Below are 21,783 nucleotides of genomic sequence, written 5' to 3' on the forward strand. Positions count from 1 at the left end.
GACCAGCCAGCACACCGCCAAAGCAAAAGGGTCCAGCCAGCCTCCCAAATCATCTCCCCTGCAGCACTGCCAGGCACCCACGGGTCCTCAGTAGCCCTTACGGGAGTAAACCTGCACCACCCCACCAAAATAACCCGCTAAGAGAGCTCCTCGGAGAAGCAAGTTTGAAAGCGCTGTTCCTCCGCTTCCTGTCGTCATTGATCAGGAGACACATTTGTTATACTCACTTGAGATGACGTCCCCGGACCTCCCTGCCAATACAGGCCCTCCGATCTTCAGCAGGCGCCACCAGGGACAGACACAGCCTGATGGTCTCCTCTCGCCTGTGTGGGGCGCCTGGCGAAGGCATATGGGAAGGGGCTGGAGACACCTGTGTAGATATTGCAGGCGGTGGTCTATTTAATGCCTGGACCCTTCCTTCTCCTCTTGAGGACCCTGAAGTCATTTCCTAATCCTTCCCCATGGCAGCAAAGGTGTGTCAGAAAACAACAGTGGAGAAAGTCACACAAGGGTTAGACAAGGGGCTCCCACAAGTGTCTTCATTCTCCAAGTTTCCTTGAACATGGGGGTTCAGCGACTGGAAAGAGTCACTGATGATAGGAAAGCAGATGAAACATTGTGGGACACGTCAGTTTCTTTTTTTCAATATTTACTCATTCATTCATTCACTCATACAGCCACTGAGGTTTGAGCGCGGGTCTCATGCATCTGCTCTGCCCACAACTGCAGCCAGCAGCCCCCCCATACACCACCAGGCCTTTTGGCTTTCCTTTGCTTCTCAGATAAGGCCTTAGGCTTCTGCCCAGAGGGCCTCAGACTTGTGAACCACCCCCTCCTGCGTAGATGCCACTGCCAACCACTTCACCGTCCTCTCTAACCCAGTACCACAGGACAGAAGGAAGGAAGGAAGGAAGGAAGGAAGGAAGGAAGGAAGGAAGGAAGGAAGGAAGGAAGGAAGGAGAAGGGAAGGGAAAGGAAGGGAGAAAAGGAAGAACGGAGGGAGTGAGGGAAGGAGGGAGGGAGGGAGGGCGGGCAGGCTGGTTGTTTTACCCACATGACTTCAGCATCTGACAGAGCCCTAAACAGACACAGCCCCAGGCGGCTGCTCCTGGAGAAAAATGACCCAAGGTGCACAGCCCTGGCTTCCGCCCTTGGCCCCTGCCTCCCCTCGGGAAGGATGAGGCGCACGCCCCTCTGGGGGAAGTGGAGCTGCTGTGGTGTCTCACGTGCAGGGTTTTTATCACGGGTGGGATGGGCTGTGAGACTTCAGACAGACACGGCCCCAGGCTCAGCCACAGCCTCTGCTCCCCGAAGGGCCGGGGTCACGCCTGCAGACTTGGGGGGCCAGGGGTGTCTTTTGTCACATGAAGCTGTTGAAGGGCGTTCCATAAACAGTGGACACGGCAACGACTTAGCACCCGGGAGAACAGGGTGGAAATTCAGCTCGCACGGCCTCCAACTTCCCATCCTGACGTTTACTGAGCTTTCAGGAAGATGGTCACCCCGCAGGCTCAGCCTCGGCCTGGCCTGGAGACCCCTCGTCCTCATCCTCGTTCTGGGGAGAGGGAGGCCTCGCTCTCCCACCTCGCGGGTACAGCTGCGCCGCCTGTCTGCGTCCATCCAGTTCTGAAAGACGAAGGTTGCCATGGCAACAGCAGCAGCTTTTTATTACAGAGCCAGGGAAGTGAAGCTGACAGCTGGGGAGACCGAGGTGTGCTTTACACTAGAGGGGATGAGAGGGGGAGGGGGAGGAGGGAGGGAGGGAGGAGAAGGAAAGAAAGTTGATTAACTGAGCCCTGCAGGACTCTATCCATTCGAACAAGCTATACGGGTTTGAGGCTGAAACACACCTAAGATCTATGTTCTTAACACAAAGCTGCATCCCGGCAGCCTGCCACCAGAGATGGTTCCGCTATAGAATGTGTACTTGTAGCAACTTCTGGAAATAATCATTTGATTTATGAACATTGGGGTAGAAGAAATGCCCTCTTTGGTAAAATTGGATGGTGTTCAGATCCCATTTTTCAAACAAGAAAGTGCAATTGGTAGGGGTGAGTGACTTTACCTTAGTAAAATCCATTCATGGAAGTAGATAACTGCATGTTTTGCTTCCAAAGAACTTGAACTCAAGTGAAACTTTCTGCGTATCTAAAAGAGAAAGACAAAGGGGGGAAAAAAACCTTAATTAAATTAAGCTGTGATTTGGGGCACAGATGTTCAGTGAATTACTAATAAATGGAAGAACCACGGTGGCAGGAAGAGGCTGGAGGGATAAGTGGGACAGTGCGAATATTTTCCAGGAGGTGGCTTTGTCACCAGACAAAACCCTTCTCCATCATCTGTGTTAGGCAGCTGTTTATTTATAGTCAGAGCTGAGCTTCTTTCTACTGTGTTAATGAAAATCCCCCAGACTGGGGATTGTGGGGAACGGACAGCTCATTGTCTGAGAAAGGTCTTTTGACTCCACCACAGGTAACTAGTGCTCCTTTCCACTGCTCATCACTGTCCGTAACCACGGGATCTGTGGAGCACTGTAGACTCCAAGCCAAGAAAGTGCCGAGTGCCGCGTCTGTATCTCTGTGCGGCACACAGCGCGCTGTGCCTGGATGGTCACTGGAAAAGACGATGCCATTGGTTTCACTGCGGTTTTTTTAATTATTGTCGCTATTAGCAATCCCATAACATTCCATTCGATGCCGTTCACAGATGCATTTTCTTTCTCATACAGCAAGAGAAGATGTGTGGTCTCTCTGTCTGTCTTAGTGTCCTCTTCCCACAAGACAGCTAGAAACTCAACTCCATTCAATTTGCAAGACAACATGAATCTTTCGATTTTAGTTCATTTTTTTTAATCATCTGCATCCTTCTGTCTCCTATTATTCCAGTAGGCCACGGTTCTGCAGCCCTCGATAAGATAAAAATGAATCCAAGGTTTGATCCATCTGAGCACGCTGCTCATTTCACAGCAAAAGGTTCTTCCAGTGTTCCGAGCCTTTGCGGGGAAATTCCTAAGCCCATCTGTGTCCTTCCAGCGTAGGTATTATTGCTTTCTTCTGGGAGAAAAAGAAAAGGTGAAACAGGCCATCACTGCAACCGTGTTCATATAAACAGCAATAACTATAGCTTTAAGGGCTAACGTCGAGGGGTTGCCTTCTGTATTCTAAGCGTCACTGGAAAACTGCAAACCTGTTCACATTCAGTCCCCTTCTCTAAGAAATAACCATCAGCACTTTCTAGGTGAAGGCACCAACGTGTGGATTAGAAACCACTACAAAAACGAGACGAGGAATTACCCCCCCCCTTCAAGGAATGAGTGACCAGCTGCCAAATGCGCTGACCGAGTTAATGTGGGTGTAGCTGGCAAGAGTTATGAGATGTCGCAAGAACGCCTAGGCCATATGGCTCCTCCTTTGAGAAATCCAGGGAGAGGGGCAGTAGCCCTCTCCCTGTGGAAATGGGTATTTTAGCTGAGGGAATGTTTATTTCTGTTTAGAACTAGGAGTCCTCAAATCCGCTTCCGAGGAGGGGCTTGGCCCTTGTTTCTTGGTGGATGAAGCTTTCGTTGAGTTCTTTCTCTGTAAAAACCACTCAGGCTGCAAGATCCGAGTGTCTTCCCCTTCTCTCGTGTGAATTACCCACAACGTGTGAATCTTGAGACCTGAAACGAATACTCACCCAGGGACATGATCTTAACCCACTGCCTCTGCTTAATCTCTAATCGGAGAATACTTTCTCCAGGAGATCCTTAAAAAGAGTAAAGGAGATGTAAATATTGATTTGTCAATTCATAGTTAGGTCATCTATAAAATGTTCAGTGTTACATGAGCTAATGCTTACAAAATGGTTGGCATAGCATCTGACACAGAAAGCGCTGCACAGGAATGATACGTAAGCCGGAACGGGATCCATCTGGCCATTTTCTCTACTTCCAGCTCCGGGAATTGACATTTGATCTTACTTGTGCCTGTTTATGGTTATATCTCAGTTTTAACTGGATCTCCATCTTTAGTGGCTATTAGCCTACTTTTCTATATCTTTCTATATCTATTATGACTAAAAATATCAGCTACCACAACACTGTTGGGAGCTAAGATTTCATTAATGAGGACTAAAGGAACTGCAAAGTTGGAGAAAGGGCAGAAATTCCCATTAGGCCATGAGCATTCTCCTCTCTCTTTCTCTAGCTCTATTAAATGAATAGACTCATTGTCGCAGGATTCAGATTCCTGTTTTCTGCTTCGGAGAAAAGGAATGAGTGTTCACAGATGAGTATTACTTCCATGTATGTTTAAGGCTATTGCTTTCAATATTAGGGGTGAGAAAACATTTCTCCGAGCCCGCAGACTAACTTGACTCTTCACAAGACCTTTCCCAAGCTAAATGACAAAGTCATTTTAAGACCTCCTTCAAAGAAAACCACGCAGCCTCTTCTGACTCCTCTTCCCTCTCCGCCGACGGTAAACTCGGAGTTCTCTTTTGCCATCTTCGGGTTGGATCGGAGTGGGCCCGAGCCACTTAGAGCCACTCTGCTGGAATTCGTAACTGCTCCAGATGTCATCTTCAATCTCACCCCAGCCTGAACCCCGGGCTCCTTCAGGGGCCTCCAGTGTTGGGATTGGGGTGAACACAGGAAATCTACCCACATCCCTGTCTTGGGGGGAGGGGTGGCGATCAGGACAAAGCTAGGAAATGGTGGCCTATGGCTCTAAGGCTGCTTCCCTTTGACTTTCATGGACTCCCTCAGTCTTCCTGTCCACAGAGAGAAATCCACCTGAGAACTCGGGGCCACCGTCTTCCAGGGCGATGGCAGCTCCCCACGTGCTCCCCCCTCTCCCTCCTCCCGCCAACCCCTGATGGATCTGCCTCCCGCCTCTCGAGGCCTGGACTTCAGCCCCACACTCGCCTGGCATCGCATGGCAGGCTTGCCTCTGTCCAGAGCTGCCCTCTGAGTAGGAAAGCAGAGGAGTGGGTGTGGAACTCTCGTGGTTAAGAGTGTTCTCCTCACCTCCCGGGGAGCCTGGAACAATCACTACGCTTTGCAGCCGCTCTCCTGACAGAGCTGCATTCGCCCTTGGCAGAACAGAAGCCAGGATAATGGGCAGGCAGATGCCAGGGTGAATTCCAATGCGTATACCACCGCTGGCCCCGTAAAATCAATTCCTTTCCATAATTAAGTAACTTCTCTGAGAAGGGCAGGATAGTGTAGATATTAAAAGATAAATAATTGATAAGGATCCACTTATTTCTTAAAAAAAAATTCCCCTTCCCTCCCTCCTTCCTTCCCCTCCCTCTCTGCCTTACTCCTTCCCCCCTTCCTCTCTCTTCCCTTCGTTTGCCCTAAAGAATTTTAAACCCAAGCCATCCTTGCCGGGCGTTTCGCCTTTCCTCTTGGTTTCCTGCCTGTGACGGCCGCAGGGGAGCCGCCTCGACCCTTCCCGCTTCGCTCTGCCTCTTGGTGCGTGTCCTGCAGAGCACGGCCACTGTGGCTGGAGAGAAAGCTGGCCACCCAGAGGTGTTCAGCCATGACACCTCCTCTGGAGCTAAACACACGCACACAAAGCTGCCCAGGACTCCGGCAGAGAGGACCAGCCACCTCCAACTGGCTCCGTGACACCATCCGGGTGGAGGGGACCCCAGGACTGCCCCGGCACGGCCTGCCCCTGGGGGAGCTGGAGGCCCCTCAGTGTGGAAAGGGCACCTTGGGTTCGGCTTCCCTCTCTGTTCAGGATTGAAGAAGACATCAGCCTACCGGACCCAGAAAATGGAATCCTCAGGCCAGAAGACTCCCTGGTCTGCTGGGCTGGGGGAGCCTGCCAGCCCACCAGCCTCCTGCCGCAAACCCCAGGGAAGGACGACGGGAGGCCAGGAGAGGAGTGAGACCCTGGAGCTGCCAAGCTCCGTGCAGACTGGCCGTCCAGGAAGGAAAGCGGCACCCTCGTCCTCACCCTCCCCGCTGGGGCCCTGAACGTTCCAGGGGAAGAATCCTGGCCTTGAACACTTGGGTTTGAAGTTGGGCCAGACTAAAGATTTCTTCTTCTTTTTTTTAATCACTGCAAGAGGCTGAAAAGTGGAATTTGACCAAGGCATCATTAATGGGAGTACTTACCCAGCGTGCAGGGGGATTTGACGTGGCTCAGCTGGAGGCCGTAACTGGGGGAAAAATAATAAACCATTTCATATTTATGTCCCAACTAATCAAGGACTCTTCAGCGAGCTGGAAGAGTTCGAATTTTCTTGCTGTTGTTAGGGATTAAAGACTTGGCAGAGAAACATGGAAGCTTCTGGCTAGAGCTCGTTTGGTTTTTGTGGGGCTTTTTCCCTTGGATGATTGAACTCTTCATGGACATTGTGCAAGAGATGCGCTATGTGCACATGACGGGGTCGTGTTTAGAAGTTCTCAAAGGGCATGGAGAGAGCTAGGGACGGGAAGGAGGGGACCAGGAAAGCAGGAGAGGGGTGGGGGCCGGTCGCGGCCTGGGCCTGAGCTCCTGAAGGCCTCTGGGGCTTAACCCCTTTGATTATCTGGGCTCCAGACCTGAAGGAAGTTACACCACACAGACGGCTGGCGGAGTGGAGAGGAGATGGAGGCATGTGGGAGAGGAGGGGGGGTGGACGGGGGGAGGGGGAGGGAGGAGGGGGGCGTGTCAATGGCTGCATGTTCTCCTGACCTGGATCTCCTGATTTCACCCTCAGTGACCCTCTTCCTCCTCCTCCTCTTCCTCTCACCCCCACCCCTCTTTTCCCTCATTATTAGTGTTCATTAAGCGTGTACTTACTACCTACCACTCGCTGTGCTGCCCACATCTAGGCCAAGGGCCAGCGCTCAGGTACGTAAGAAGACTGGCAAAGTCTTAGTTCATCGGACGCTGTGTTTGAAATACTTCTTTTGTGACTAAAGCAAGCTGAGAGAGGGAGGAAGAGGAGGAGGAGGACTAGGAAAAGAGAGGAGGAAGCAGGGGAGGGGCAGGGAAGAAGAGGACAAGAGAGGGGACAGGAAAGTGATTGACAGGAGGGGAGGGGAGAGGGGTAGGAGAAGGGAGGGGAGAGGAAAGGGAGAGGGTGGGGGAAGCTGTCAATTGAAGAAGGAAGATTTGCTTAAATGATTGATTCTCTAGGTGCCATTTCAAGAGCTTTAAACACCAACTTATCAAATTTCCACCGCACCCTATGATAGGTAGGTGCTATTACCATTTTTTTAGACATAATAGTACAGAGATTTGAAGTAAAAACAACACAACGTGCATCCAGATCCCAATTCCACATTCTATGCGCAATGACCCTGCAGGCTGCAGGGCCTACATTATTGTTATTATTATGATTATTATTATTATTTCTCAGGAAGTTCGTATGGACAGAAACTCTGGTTTATGAAATGTTTATGAAACTTCAGTGCGACCCTGAAGAAATGGTCCTGATGAATGCTGCTTTCATTAGAGCAATTTAGGCTATCCCACCGTTCCTAAAACTCTCGAGTAAAAGATGCTCCACACACTTATTTCTGAGCGTGGATGCAATATACTGTCATCAAGCCAGTTTTTTTGCTGAGCAATCCGTTCCTAGCAGAACAAATCAATAAGCTGGACGTATTGCCCAGTTACGAGATGAATTTTTAAACACCCCTAGGTGTTCCTCTGGCCCTACCATTTTCAAAGATGCTGGCTTTATCCAACTCAAACGTCCATTGCCGTTCAAGAGAAGAATAAACCTACGGTAATAGATCCTCACCCTCAGTTTGCTCTACAAACAGCCCTGCTTCGGGGCACCCCAAAGAGCCCCATCTGCACGGGAGATTCTCTTCCTCTCCCTCCTCGTGTTTGCAGCCACGGATGGGTCCCACCAGGTCTGGCCCAGGACTGAGCCAATGCTGAGGTAGCTTCAACCATGGCCTGAAACCTCCGTTATCCTGGGAGATGGGCTGGCGCCGACATCAGCTTCCTCTGCCACTCCCCGGCCTCGTCTTGCCTATATCACGGCCTAATAAAAGGTTCCGGCCCCCGGGGTATACACCCTGAGCAGACTTGACCAGAGCGTTCTGCAGACGGCTTCGTGGAGCAGGAGGTGCTGAGCCTGTCCTTGCCGCTCAGTCCAACGTCGCAGCAAAGTATAGAGTGGGTAGAACAAAGCCACCACACCCCTGCTGGGCTAGAAGACAAGCCTGTCTTCCAAACGGCGGGCGACGGAATCACACCCGTCACCCTACCACCTCAGGAGGCTGAGATCGAAGACGGCGGTTCAAACCCAGCCTCGTCAGGAAACTGTGAGCTGCTCATCCCTAATTAAACACCCAAGAGCCAAAGATGGAGCTCTGGCCGAAGTGGTAGAGTGCTAGCCAAGCGAGAGCACGAGGCCCCGAGTTCAGATCTCAGGACACACACGAACAGGCGCGCGTGCGAGGAGAAAAGCTCTCCATCGGGGGAGTCACCCAGATGAGGTCAGGAGAGAGACAGGGAGACTGTGCCACGTGACACCGCCTCACACATACATAAAGAACCATGTTCCTGGATAGCACCTCAGACTTACCGTTTCATAGCCACTTTCTGATAAGAACTCTTTCACTTGGCTAGAGTGAGTCGATGTAGACACTGTATGGTAAAGCCATGGGTTAGGGACAAAAATGGTGGCCCAGGAACAGACAGATGGGGAGAAGGAGGAGAGATGGAGGGGAGGACAGGGAGGTGGAGATGAAGATGAGGAGGGGAGGATGCGGGGATGAGATGGAGGGAGGGGTGGAGGTGGAGGAGAAGATGCGGAGCTGCGTATTCAGAGGTGTGGAACCTCCGTGACTTGTAAACCAGCATTTCAGAGCAGTGGCCTTTGACAATGACGCAGACCGTTTCCCCTCTTCTCACCTTGTTTTTCCTTTAATAAAATGAAGGCTGAGGCAGCTGGATGTCAAGGCCGAGGCATCCAGCCTTGGACGGGAGATTTCCCAGGGCCACAGGGTATTAAACACCTCCCCCCTCACCACACACCTCAGGACTGACTGGCAGGCGCAAAGCAAAGAACCCAAAGGTGGCTTTGCTTTATTCCCCCGCTTTTTATCTGCAAAGCATAACACTTTACAGAAAGAGAAACACTTCAAAGGCAGTCCCTTTCTTGCATAGGGTCAGGGTTCGATTCAAGATCCACATTCCTCTTCCTCATCCAATTACAGCATCAAAGCAGGGGTGTTTGTCCTACTTTAGGGGTTTGAAGATATCCAGGGGAAAACGGAGAACGTTAGAAACATCCTTCCCGAGCCACACATCTTCCTGCAGGAGAAGTGGAATTTGCCCCCTCCTCCCCTCCCCCAGGCTTGAGCTCCACGAGTCTCTGGTTACAAAGAGAGTTAGCAGGCTCTAATCATTTAAGAGATTTAGGTACATCTCTGTAAAATTCTCTCCAATCTTGCTCCCTGTGTCCAGAGCGTTGGGGCTTTCCAGAATCCACTCCCAAATTGGATTTTTTTAAATTATCTTCTTTAAGAAGTTGATCAAAGGAGATGCCACTTAATAAAGCAGTTTACAAATACAACATATTTTTTATCAGCATTATTCCTTTCAACATTCTCACCCTCTGCTACCCTTACTGTTCTTAGTTCTGTAGGATAAAAATTGGATTCTTGAATGCATTCTCCCCTTTTCCAGTACCCGCTTCCTGGCATTTTACTTCACTGAACTCTGATTTTATCTTTTCCAAGAATTATGCTCTCCGATTGATTCTCCCTCGAGTCTGCCATATTTCGGTTAATCCATGTGTATCCACCGGTGTGTCACCCAACGTGTTTACTTATGAGTTTAGAAACTACATCTAGCTTCCCCATGTAAGGAAACATGCATCCTTGGTCTCTCTGTGCCTGACTTACTTTATGTCACATGACTTTTTCCATTTCCTTACAACCAGCGCATCCCTCTGAGCAAAGGAATAAGATTCCATGGTGTATCTACCTCTACCACATTTTCTTGATCCGTTCCTCCATGGAGGGCCATCTCAACTGATCCCAGACCTCGGCTGTGTTGGTGGCTTTACAGTGTCCTGGCTGTAACCTTGGGTAAATGCCAGTGTCACTCCCAGATTCTTGATGTTTTCCTGAGTCCAGGTTTAAAATAGAACCTATGAGAACAAAACCAAAAACTAAACTCTATTCTGATTAGTTCCCTTAAACCTACCAGTTCTGATACTTCTGTCCATTTGAGTGCTACAAGATTTCCTAAAATAGAACCCACCCTGCCCTCAGACATGGCAGGATTTGCGTCTTTGCTTTAACATATATGTATGCATATATATATATATATATATATATATTGGGAAATGCAATATCCTTAAAAACTTGTAGGCAAACAGTATGCCTATCGGTGGATGGGTTTTTCTGTATGAAGGTAAATCTGAAGCCAGCCACCACACTGGAGTTTAAAGACCTTTCAGCCGCCGCCTTTTGCATCCATGGGAAAAAAAAAATCCGTGTTTCGTCTCTCCCCAGGGGTTAATATTGTGGTGTCTGGAAGGCTGCGAGGCTCGTGTTTCTGAAGGGTTTCACTGGGGAGAAGGAATGCTTTGTGGCTCGTGACAAGATCACGGCAGAATATTTTGTGTGCGCTGTGATTTGTGTCGCCCCAGTTGTGCACAGGCCGTAAAAGGGCACTTTTTATCAGGAACATTTGTGAATACATAGCATCACCAAAGACATATGGCCACTAAATAATTCACCGTTATCTATCTTCTCAGATCCCTTGTACACCCACCACGGTTTTAGTGCCTAGTTTGCTCAGAAACAGTATTCTTTACGACCTTTCCAATATAAAGATGTTTACTGACTGGCAGGGATGTGTGGATACGGGGGGGGGGGGTCACCCGGGGGGGGAGGACAAGTGTTCTGCTTTCACCTCCTCCCCCGTTCCTTCCCCCACCCCATCGCCTCCTCCACTCTGCATCCAGCCCCGCTCGGTAGGAAGGAGGACGGACGTCTCGGCTGACCTGCTGTCTCTCCTCTTTGCAGTTCCATATCCATGTACAGCCCCAAGCAGAACCCGAACGCCTTCGACGCGGCCGCCTTCTTCCAGTGCGCGGGGAATTTCCTAGGAATCTTCACCGGCTCTTTCGCCATGGGCTCTGCCTACGCGGTTGTCACGGCGCTCATATCCTTTGCCTCATGCTGGGAAGCCGGGTGCCGTGGGGCCGTGGACTGCCTCTAATGACGAACGGCCTCTAGCAAACGGCGAGTGGATCCCAACCCGAAGCAGCAGCGGTGGATTCAGGTTGGGAGGGGGAGGTGCTGGCTGGTAGTAATGGCAGAAGTCAGGCTCTTGTCTAAGACCAATGTCACCATCATTTTTTTGCCAGTCCTGGGCTTGAGCTCAGGGCCTGAGCACTGTCCTTGAGCTTTCTCAAGGCTGGTGCTCTACCACTTGAGCCACAGCACCACGTCTGGCTTTCTCTGTGTATGTGGTACTGCGGAATCGAACCCGGGGCCTCGTGTAGACGAGGCAAGCCCTCTACCACTAGGCCGTGCCTCGGCCCTCTCCACTACAGCTGACCGCGTCTGCACAGCCACCTTGAGCTCTCCACGTGAAGACGGAGCTAGGAAGCCAGAGTGGAGGACACAGCTGCCCTGTCTCGTTTTACACCTGTGACGGCCCAGCAGGGATCACTGTGGTTTTAAAAGGCCTGGAGAGCCAGTGCACAACACACTCGTCTCCCGAAGCCCGGAGAGGCCCGGGGGCAGGGCCTGCCCCCCCCCTCCCCGCCGCCACGGGCGTGTGCTGGGTGACACACAGGACACCTGCTCGGTTCTGGGGCGGGTCCGGCAGGGCAGGTGTGAAAATCGGCCTTTTATCCTCAAACGGCCAGCCTGGGGCCGGCGATTCGGCTGGGTGGGGAGGCCGTCGTGCTTTCCCTTAACCGCGCTCCTCACCTGACCAAGTTCACCAAGCTGTGCGACTGCCCCATGCTGGAGACAGGCCTGTTCTTCCTCCTTTCCTGGAGCGCCTTCCTGTCTGCAGAGGCCGCAGGCCTAACAGGTCAGTACGGCCGCCCCACGGGAGCTGCACGTGTGAGTGTGCGTGTGTGCGTGTGTGTGTGTGTGTGTGTGTGTGTGTGTGTGTGCGTGCGCCCGCGTGCGTCTCCTTGGCCTGGAATGGAGAGAAATAGAGTCCATCTTAAACAGTGAGTGGGAATAGTTTATATAAAATCAGCCTCTCCTGGGCCCCCTGAGGAAGATATAATAATAATAATAATAATAATAATAATAACAATAACAACAAATGTAATACCATTGATATATATATCGATATGTAATACATGTACTTGCTATATAATATACTCATGTCATAACCATAATTAATACGTGTATAGTGAATATCAGGGCACACACCTCTCCTCACACACGAGGACTCGGAGTCTTTGCGCCTGCACCTTGGCACGGCTGGACGGCCGAGACCAGTTGTGTGGTTGTGTAGTTCAGTGCTGAAGACCAGGGGGTGTCCCCAGGTCCCCCAAGGTGGAGAGATCCCAGGAAGAAAAGGCCCTGGGGGCGGTCTGGACCCCACCCTTTGTTCGGAACCGCCACACTCGCTGTGTGCTGCTTTCTCCCCACGGAAGAATGACGGGGCTCTAAGCGTCGTTCTCCCCGGGGATCTGCCTGTCAGCATAGATAACAAACAGCCATGAAAATGGACGTGGCTGGGCGTGGTGGCCCACGCCTGTCATCCCAGCTACTCAGGGGGCTGAGATCTGAGGATCCCAGGAAAGTCCCTGAGAGTCTCATCTCCAAGGAACTACTCAGAAAAAAGAAAAAGCCAGAAGTGGCGCTGTGGTTCAAGTGGTAGAGTGCCAGCCTTACGCACAGAGAGGCGCAGCGCCCAGGCTCAAGATGGTCGTGCATGGAAGAGACACAGTGAGCCAAGTGCCAGGCCAGCCTTTCACAGACAACCCCGTTAACTTGCAGAAGGACTCAAAGCCAGTGGCGGTCGCCTCCCCTCAGCCAGCTGTGAGACCCTTCCCGGCAGCTCGGCCGTATGTGGCAGGAGGTGGACGGGACTCCAGGAGCCCGCCCAGGCCCCCGGCTCCTGGGCTGGCATTGGTCGCTTTTCCGTGGTTGCCATGCACAGTGTCTTAGATCACCGGAACTCCACGCTTCTGGACCCCGCGGTCCAAATCATTTCACACAGAGTCCGTTCGCGTAGGGGGGCACCACGCCGTGAAAGGGAAGATGTGTTCTTACAGGAAGGCAGCAATGCAGGGAAAGCTCTGACCTCCTCCCCTGCACATCCCGGCTCCATTCAAGACTCAGTCTGCGGTAGAATGATCTCCATAACGTGTACTGGATGAGAAAATTGAGTGAGTAAATTGTTGACCTTCCAGGAAGGTAGAGAAGTGTTCAGCTTGCTATGTTTTTTTAGTCTTCTAGTAAGGTTGAAATAGATACACACTTCTAGTAAGGTTGAAATAGATACGCACACACACACATACGCATGGTTGCCAGAGAGAGAAAAAATCATTTCTATGTGTGAAAAATAGACTTTCCAGATCTATTTGAACAAGCTCTTCTTCTACCAGTGCTCGAAAGGCTGCAGTATGTATGAAAATATATAACCTGCTGGTTTATCTTTACCTTGGCCTCTTACAACCCTCTTTACACCTGCTAGCAATTTTTTTGCATGTGTGCCAATTGTGAGGCTTCTAGCTTTTTGGTGATTCGTTGGAGGTAATAGTCTCACAGGCTTTCCTGAACAAGCTGCCTTTGAGCCACCATCCTCAGATCTCAGCCTCCTGAGTAGCTAGGATGCCAGACTCTAGCCACCGGCGCCCGGCTAACCTGATGTCTTAGTTGGGTTTGGGGCCAGGAGTTTGGCCTAGTGGTAGAGTGCTCGCCTAGCATGCATGAAGCCCTGGGTTTGATTCCTTGGTACCATATACAAAGAAAAAACTGGAAGTGGTGCTGAGGCTCAAGTGGTAGAGCTCTAGCCTTGAGAAAGTCCAAGGACTGGGCTCAGGCCCTGAGCTCAAGCCCAGGACTGGCAAAAAAAAAAAGAAAGAAAGAAATTAATTGGATTTTATGCAAACCAAGGAGCCATCATCCAGAGTAGGTGGCTACACACACACACACACACACACACACACCTTCACAGACATTCTCCTGAGCCCGAGTCCGGGATCCAGGCCATAGGCCTGATAGACATTCAATACAAACCAAACTCTAGGTATTACCATTTTTTAATTGCCAAAGACCAGAGCTTGCTGCGCCCAAATTACTCCGTGTTTGTGTACTATTTAATCCTTGCTTGTTTTCAAATCAGGCTTGCGACAATGCACAACATGGTCCCGCCTCTCGAGGGACTTCTGAGCGGAGGACAAACGCCCAGGCGCCTCGGTATGGAGCGTGTCTGCAAAATGAGGCAGCTGTTGGTTGCTGTCGTTTGGCAAATAAATATAGCCCTGAGCTTTCTTTCTGGAAGCCAGATTTAAGAGGGAGCATGAGCGGAGCAATACAGTATGACAGTAAAAGGAAGTCACACCTCCATAGAACACGAGCAAACTTGGGGGAGGGCGGTGTTAAATTGTTCAGAGTAACTATTACAGACACCCCTATAGAAGGAACCACGATGGGAAAGGAGGTGTTTTAATTGTTATGATTATCTGAAAATAATTCTAAGGAAGATAGCAATCCATTATTCATGGGGTCATTTCTCAGGTGCTACTTTCCCGGAGCCTGAGGGGATGGCATCAAATGCAGCCCCCTCCCCCCAACTCATCCCAGCACGGCCATCAAAGTCCTTTAGCTCTGATGCAGAGGCAAACTAAAGATACAAGGCTCACATCTAGGGGCTTCTTTCAAACGGCATTAATAAAAGATGGGGAGCAGGAGTGGAAGGAGCCCTCGGCTGGGGGCCTTGCCTACGTGCACACACTTACAGCACCTGTCCCCAGAGGTGAGGGGACGCCGGAGGGCAGGCCCCAGACATGGCCCTTCAGGAAGGGGGAAGAGGGGAGGGTCCTTTGTCCCTCCTGAGCCCGGGGGTTCCACTCCTACAAAGAAACCTACGTGGGATAAGGGAAAGCACAACCCAAAAGCTAATTTCAAGAGAAAAAACTCGCTCGACAGGCGACAGACAGAAAGGTGGAAGACAGCGCCGCTCGGAACGGTCTCCTGCCAGGTGTATGCTTGGAGACTCATCATCACAACCCCACACGAATCGGATGACAATCCTTTGATTCATTGTTGATCATCGTTCTCCTTCAAGGGCCACGTCGGCAGCCATGTCCCTGCAGTCTCCTGGAAGTCACGCCTGCAAAGCTTCGCTTGGTCACCAGAAATGACTTGGTTTTGAGTTCTGGCTCTTCACCCCAGAGACAAGGCTAACTTCCATAGCAGAAATGCTACCGGGAAGCGACAAGGGCGGCTGCACGGGACTTTAATTTTGGAAGGCTGCACAGCATGCAGAGTGCAAGTGGTGTGTGGGTAGAAGAGGACTCGGGGCGGGGGAAGAGGTACAGGGGCCCCTCAAGCCAGCAGGGCCCTGGAAGAAACAGTTTACCAAGATGGGTCTGCCCTACATAAACCAGCCACTGGGGGCGTCGGCCGACTCGCTGCGGAGGAAATCTATCCATGAGTACCTTGGTTTTTTTCTATTTCCTTCTTGCTTCCTGCCTTCCTTCCTTCATTCTTTCTTCCTTTTTTTGCCAGTCCAGGGCTTGAACTCAGGGCCTGTCCCTGACCTTCTTTTACTCAAGGCTAGCGCTCTACCACTTGAGCCGCAGCCCCACTTCCAGCTTTTTCTGTGTATGTGTGGTACTGAGGAATGGAACCCAGGGTTTCATGCATACTAGGCGAGCTCTCTACCACCAAGACACCTTCCCAGCCCTGTCGTGTGCTTCCCTACCAAGATGAAAAACACACATACAACGTGGCTGTTGAGGAGTCGGCCCAGCCGGGCAGCTTCTCTTGAGGTCCTGAGCTCCCCTCTCCCGGCCCCTTGATCAGCTAGAACTTTTCTGGTCCTCCACAGGCCTACTTTCCAAAAGTCATTAGGTTACTGAGCCTTAAACTGAATATTGGAAAGAAGCGACCAGCGTCGTGGATAACGTAATCCCTAATAAGATCCCATCTCTGTCACAGAAGCCGCTTTTCAGTTTCTAGAGAAAACCAGAAAGCCCAGCTGGACAGGAGGTTTGCAGATTCACTTGTTTTAATCATCTGTTTCCCAGCTGAGACTTGGGGGGGCGGGGTCAGGCTTTTGCCAGAAGCCAACTCTGAGGACGCCATTAGTCTGTGTGGACACCACCGTCGACGGATGTCGCCATTCCGGGGCCAGGGACCTCTTTCACCTCGGGTGGAGGCTGAGGAAGTGGCCTCCCGGATTCCCATCCAAACTGCTCAACAGCTTAACCGCGGTGGACTCAGCTGTGAAGGCCACAGAAAGCCCTGCTGGCCTAGCCAGGCCGTGCAGGAGAAGGGCTCGCAGGGGAGGGTGGCCAGGCTTGAGTCAAGAGACTCCAGGACCCTGGAAAATCAATGGATGGGGAAGGGGAGAAGGGACAAACGGGAGATTGCCCTGGGGAGAGCCTAATTACCGACCTGATGAGCAGAGGCGGCCTGCGGGGCACAGGTGAACTCGCTTGCCAGTCAGGTGGTGGAGGCGTCGGTGGAGGGAGGAGTCAGGAGCTCGTGGGTCTCGGTTCACAACGCCCAGGAGTCAGGACTCGCCACAGGCAGCCACGTTCCTGGACACGCTGGGACTTGGCTGGGCCCCTCGCAAGTAAGTTGGCGTGTTATTTCTTCTCTTCCCCCACTGCGCGGATCTGCCCGACCAACTCGCCTCGCAGCCTCTTCGGAGGGCTTTTGGCTCCGAGGTGAACGGGTTTCCTTCCATCTGGCTTGCCACGGGAGCCCTGCCCGGCTGGGCGGCCGGTGGACTGCCGAGGGAGGGGGCCTCGAGGCTCCCACTTGACCACAAGCCGGGTGCCGTGAGCGCTCCCCAGGCCTCCCCAGGGTAAGGCCCCCGGGGGGGCGGCCTTCCTGGGAGGAGGAGGTGGGTAAGCCCCGAGCCGGGCCTGCTAACCCGGCAGGCTCAGCCGCCAAGCTGTTTGCCTGCTCGACAGGGCCGCGCATGGTTCATCCTTGCGGTTGTCGACTGAGGGCCTCGGAAGGCCATGTCTCTGCATTCACTCGGTTCACTGAGTGCTGGTGACTCTTTAGCTGGGGGGTTCAGCCCCCCCCCATGCCCAAAATGTCAGGAGGCAGAGGGAGAAAGGAAGTCCTTTCTCGAGAGCCCGTATCCTGCATGAGGAGTATGGGAGAGTGGGGACAAGCGACAGATGTGGAGGTGGGGAGCTACGACCCAGGCCTCTCCCTAACTAGATCCATCACACAATGACCAGGGGGAAGACAGGAGACACAGCGATCCCCTCCCTCGCACCTGCGCCTTCGCAGTTGATTGAACGGCAGGTGGGAGCTCTAAGGAGAAAGTCAGGTGATAAGAGAAATGTGCCAGCTGGTTCTGAGGCCAACCCTGTTGAGTGCAGAGCCCGAGGGGAAGTGCCAGGGGTCTGCCCTAAACAGAAGAGGGATTGTCTTGTTTTTTCTTTTTCGCTAGACTTCAGGCGCATTGGTTCAAGTCCTCGTTACTGCCCGAGGAAGAGTTGACATAGGGAATTTTTGGTGTGGGGTGGGAATTTATAAACCCCGCAATATAGACGTGACTATACAAGGACACACTGAACTGGAGAAAGCAGAAAAAAGAGTGTAGCCAGTCCAGGCAGGAAAGTCCACGGGACTCTCTATCTCCAGTGAACCACCAAAGAAAGCCAGAAGGGAAGCGGTGGTTCAGGTGGTAGAACGCCAGCCCTGAGTGGAAACGCTCGGGGGCGGCCCTCGGCTCAAGGCCGGGCCTGGCTTGCACGCACACACACTCGAGTACATCGGTGCTGTCTTCCCTGTGGTGGTTTCCGTGCTGCGTTCCACGGACCCGTGACGGATCTTTCCACTGGGTGACTGTCACACACTTACCTCCCCGCTTGGATTCTTTCCTGTCCTCGAAGGAGGTTTCTGTTCTGTTCCATCTCTGACTTCTCCGTTCCAGGTTCACCTCTGGTAATGACTGGAAGCCTGTCAGAAATGTCTCTTTCCATTCGATCAAGAATAAATAAAAATGTGGCCTGGAAAAAAAAATAACCCATCAACCTTAAAACCCCTCAGTCTGAGAGCTGTCTGAGAGCGAGATACATTTTTTTCTCTTTCTCATTTCTCTTTCTGTGTTCTGATGTTATAATCAATATTTCCTGTCTAAAAATGCAGTCTTTTCTGGTCTTGGAAACCCCTCAAGTCTACATTTAATGTCAGAGAGAATCATGTTCTGCGTGACAGACGCTTATTTTTCTGCTTCTTTATCTGAAGGCTCCATCAAGTTTTAATGAGAAAAGAACTGTGGAATAATGTTATCAGTGGCAGAGTCTGCAGGTGACAATAGACAGAAGAGAACATTTAAACACAAGAAGAAAATGTGTCCTGCCACTAATCAACCCACATAAACACCTATTTGTAGGTGGGAAACAGAAACTAATCTCCCCATCTTCTCTTGTTAAAGCCTATAAATATTTGGGGAAATTAAGATTATTTCCTTTGAATTCCTGGAGTTTCAGCACTTTATGTCTTTACTAGATACTGCTACAGGTTCAGGACGACACAGAATAGAAGTTAGTGGCACATGCCTTGTAAACAAAGAGACACGTTTAATATCAAATCACTCATGTCTGTTCTCGTACCGTCAAAGACTCGTCGTGTGTCGGCATCTTAAATGTTTCTCTGGTGGTCTTTGTTGTTGTAATAGAAATTCTAGGACAAGCAGAATAAATACCTTCAACTATTTTTTTTAATTATTTTTATGTTTTGTTGGTTGTGTGGGGCTTAAACTCTGGGCCTGGGTGCTGTCCCTGAGCTCTTCAGCTCAAGGCTACCACCCTACCCCTCCAGCCACAGCACCACTTCCAATTTTCTAGAGGTTAATTGGAGATAAGAGTCTCATTGTCTTTAGTGCCTGGGCTGGCTTTGAACCGCGATCCTCAGATCTCAGCCTCCTGAGTAGCTAGGCTTTTAGCACCTGGCAAGGATATTTTTTTTCCTTAGAATTTCTGAACATATGCTAAGACCAGAAGCAAAAACAGAAGAAACTCTGTAGAAATGCTTGCTGAGTGTATAGCAAAATTTCCTGCTTAGTGTTGAGAAATTGGAAGTGATATAAAAGGCCCATGCACTTGTATTGCGTGAATATGTCTTAACAATATTTTGTCCAACACTTGAAAAAGTGAACACAAGAGTTTACATACCAAAAAAATAAGCTAAGCTCTTCAGGTTTCTTAACTATTATTATCATCCTCATCCTCACGGGCTCATTTAGAATGCAGTAATTCCGTTCACATTCCGTCTCCTCTTAAGAATCACCAGCACTTCATTTATGAGTGTTTTCAGATGGAAAGATTCTGCTACTTAAGATTCAGCTCGAGCTTTCTGGTCTGAATTGAGAGACCACTGACATCTTCCGCTTCTCCTCGCCCCTCCCCTGTGCCCACTTTCCCATAATTAATCTAATCTCTACCCCCAGATAGGGAGCCATCCCTCCATCTCCCTTCCTCAGCCTGGGGGGGGAGGGGGACAAACAACACTTTTGTCCCAACCTTGGTATGCCAGGGTCCCCAGGACAGGTATTATACGAGTGGCTCCGTGTGGCATTTTGAGCTGAAGATGATGTGACCAGGGAATCTTGTAGCTCCAAGGAAAACAAAGCTACTTCTCATTTTTCGTCTTTCTTTTTGGTCCTTGTATGTTTCCCTGCCCGGCCCCTTCCCAGCCGTGTCTGCAATTGCACGACTGACTCGAGCTTCATTAGCCCAGTCACTTGGAGGCACTGGATTGGCTTTGTGATCGGTTCTAGCTGGGGCGGCCCCGCCCTCTGCTTTTGGTGGGAAAGCAAGCAACGTGACTGCTGTTCTGTTGAATTTCAGGGATTGTGGCTGTTCTCTTCTGTGGAGTCACGCAGGCACATTATACCTACAACAACCTCTCCCCCGATTCCAAAGTGAGGACCAAACAGGTAAGAGAAAAAAACCGCATTCCAGGCTCTGTCTTTCCATCCACAAAATGGTTATGTAGTGGTCTGGTGGTATAGAAAGAAGGAAAAGCTCACGGCTTCATTATAGGTTGGATAGTTGTAGATTTTTTTTGGTCCTCCGGGATAACCATTGACAATTCTCTTGGTAAGCAAAAACATGTTCCTAACAAGCTCTGTCGCCTGAGAGCTGTGGACGTCAGGTCCGTCTGGAAGATGAAAGATCTGCTGAGTGATAATTCACCGCCACTTACGGCAAGAGGCACTAGAAAGCGTGTGAGACTGGGTCGTTAGAGAAGGGAAATGAACAAGAATACAGAAGTGGTATTCGGCCTTCGATGCAGTGTTTTTGCTCCTGAGCAAATTCAGCTCCCAAAAAGTGTCAGACCAGTGACGTACTTGCCTTATCCGGGGATGGCATCTGTTTGGGGCGCTTGTGTCGGAACGCGACACAGATCTGTCACCCGAGCAGCCATCTTGTGTTGAGTGCTGTGCTCAGTGCTAGGGAGGCGAAGGTCTACTGAGCCCTGGGGATTGAGTACTGGGAAGAAGAGGACACAACATACTAGTATGTGTCTGGCCTTCCAGAAGTTCACGATGGAGTCCGCCGAGGAGGACAGAGGCGCGGGGTTCGCAGTCCTGGGCGGTGTGTTGGGGACAGTGTGATAGAAAATCTTTGGCGCCGAGTCGAGGACCGTTTGGCGGGGTGGTTAGAACTGAGAAAAAAAGAAATGGGAGACAGTTTCCAATGGGAGCAAGAAACGGCCAACAGACTGGCGTAGGCTAAGTCGCCTGAGCAACCATTGAAGCCCTGACTGGTTCCGTGCCAGGTGGGGGCAAACCAGACACCTGACAGCCAGGGAGGAGGCAAACACCATCGTCCTCCCCTCGTCTCCCAGGCAGGCTGGGCTCTGGCTTCCGTGCCTGGCTTCACTTGGACTGAGGTTAAGTTAGCGAAGTCTGCGCTTGCCGGCCCTTCTGAACGAGCGCCTCCCCTGCCCGGCTTGCCGTTCACTGAAAAGGTCCTTCCGTGGATACAGATGCACGCGGGGCAATGCCTGATCCGCACGCCTCGCTGACGGGTAAAACGCCCTTCTAGCCACTCACTTTTCTCCCTGGAAGCCATAGCTTTGCTTCTTAGCACTAATTCATTCATTCCAGGAAAGCAGTAACAAGGCAGGAGATGTGGGGGGACAGGGAGGGGAGGGAAGAGGCAGACAAGGAACGTCGGGGGAGGGGGGTGCTGGGGAAAGCCTTAGGAGAAAGACGGAAGCAGCCGTGTGGACCAACGGCCGATAGCAGGGATGATCTCACAATAACATGAGGTCGCCAGCCACCGGCCCTGCTGCGGGAGGGCGACTGGGAGCAAGAATGGAGAGGCCGGGGCAGAGCCTGGCTGTGCTATGACTCAAGGTTAGTAGGGAGGGAGGATGGCGGGAGAACAGGCTGGAAGACAACCCGGAACCCCGCGTCTCCTGGGCAAATTCTGAGTGTGGACTGGGCGATGGGGAAGCTGTGCAGAGCCATCAGGGCCTTTGAGAGGGGGCCACCGCGGGGGCGCCTAGGGGACATGATGTCTGCAAAGGGACGGTGGGGCCCTGGTCCCGTGCTCCCTCTCTCCCTTCCTGGTCACAAGGTGACTGGTTTTGCCATCTCCCATGCTCCAGACACAGTGCTCTGCCTTCACCACAGCCCAAAGCTATCG

At 51.4% G+C, this 21,783-nt stretch overlaps 1 protein-coding gene across 1 annotated transcript in view; it reads left to right on the forward strand.

The window, feature by feature from the left end:
* Slc9a9 (solute carrier family 9 member A9) overlaps positions 1-21,783 on the forward strand; it is a 203,614-nt gene that overhangs the window by 87,978 nt on the left and 93,853 nt on the right. The window contains exons 8-10 of the mRNA XM_090323408.1: positions 10,976-11,114; positions 11,891-11,996; positions 19,975-20,063. Coding sequence (XP_090179534.1) covers positions 10,976-11,114; positions 11,891-11,996; positions 19,975-20,063 — 334 coding nt within the window. The remainder of the gene's footprint in view (positions 1-10,975; positions 11,115-11,890; positions 11,997-19,974; positions 20,064-21,783) is intronic.

This window comes from Megascapheus bottae, chromosome 32 (assembly GCF_031878675.1).
Source record: "Megascapheus bottae isolate mThoBot1 chromosome 32, mThoBot2.hap1, whole genome shotgun sequence".
Taxonomy (NCBI): Eukaryota; Metazoa; Chordata; class Mammalia; order Rodentia; family Geomyidae; genus Megascapheus; species Megascapheus bottae.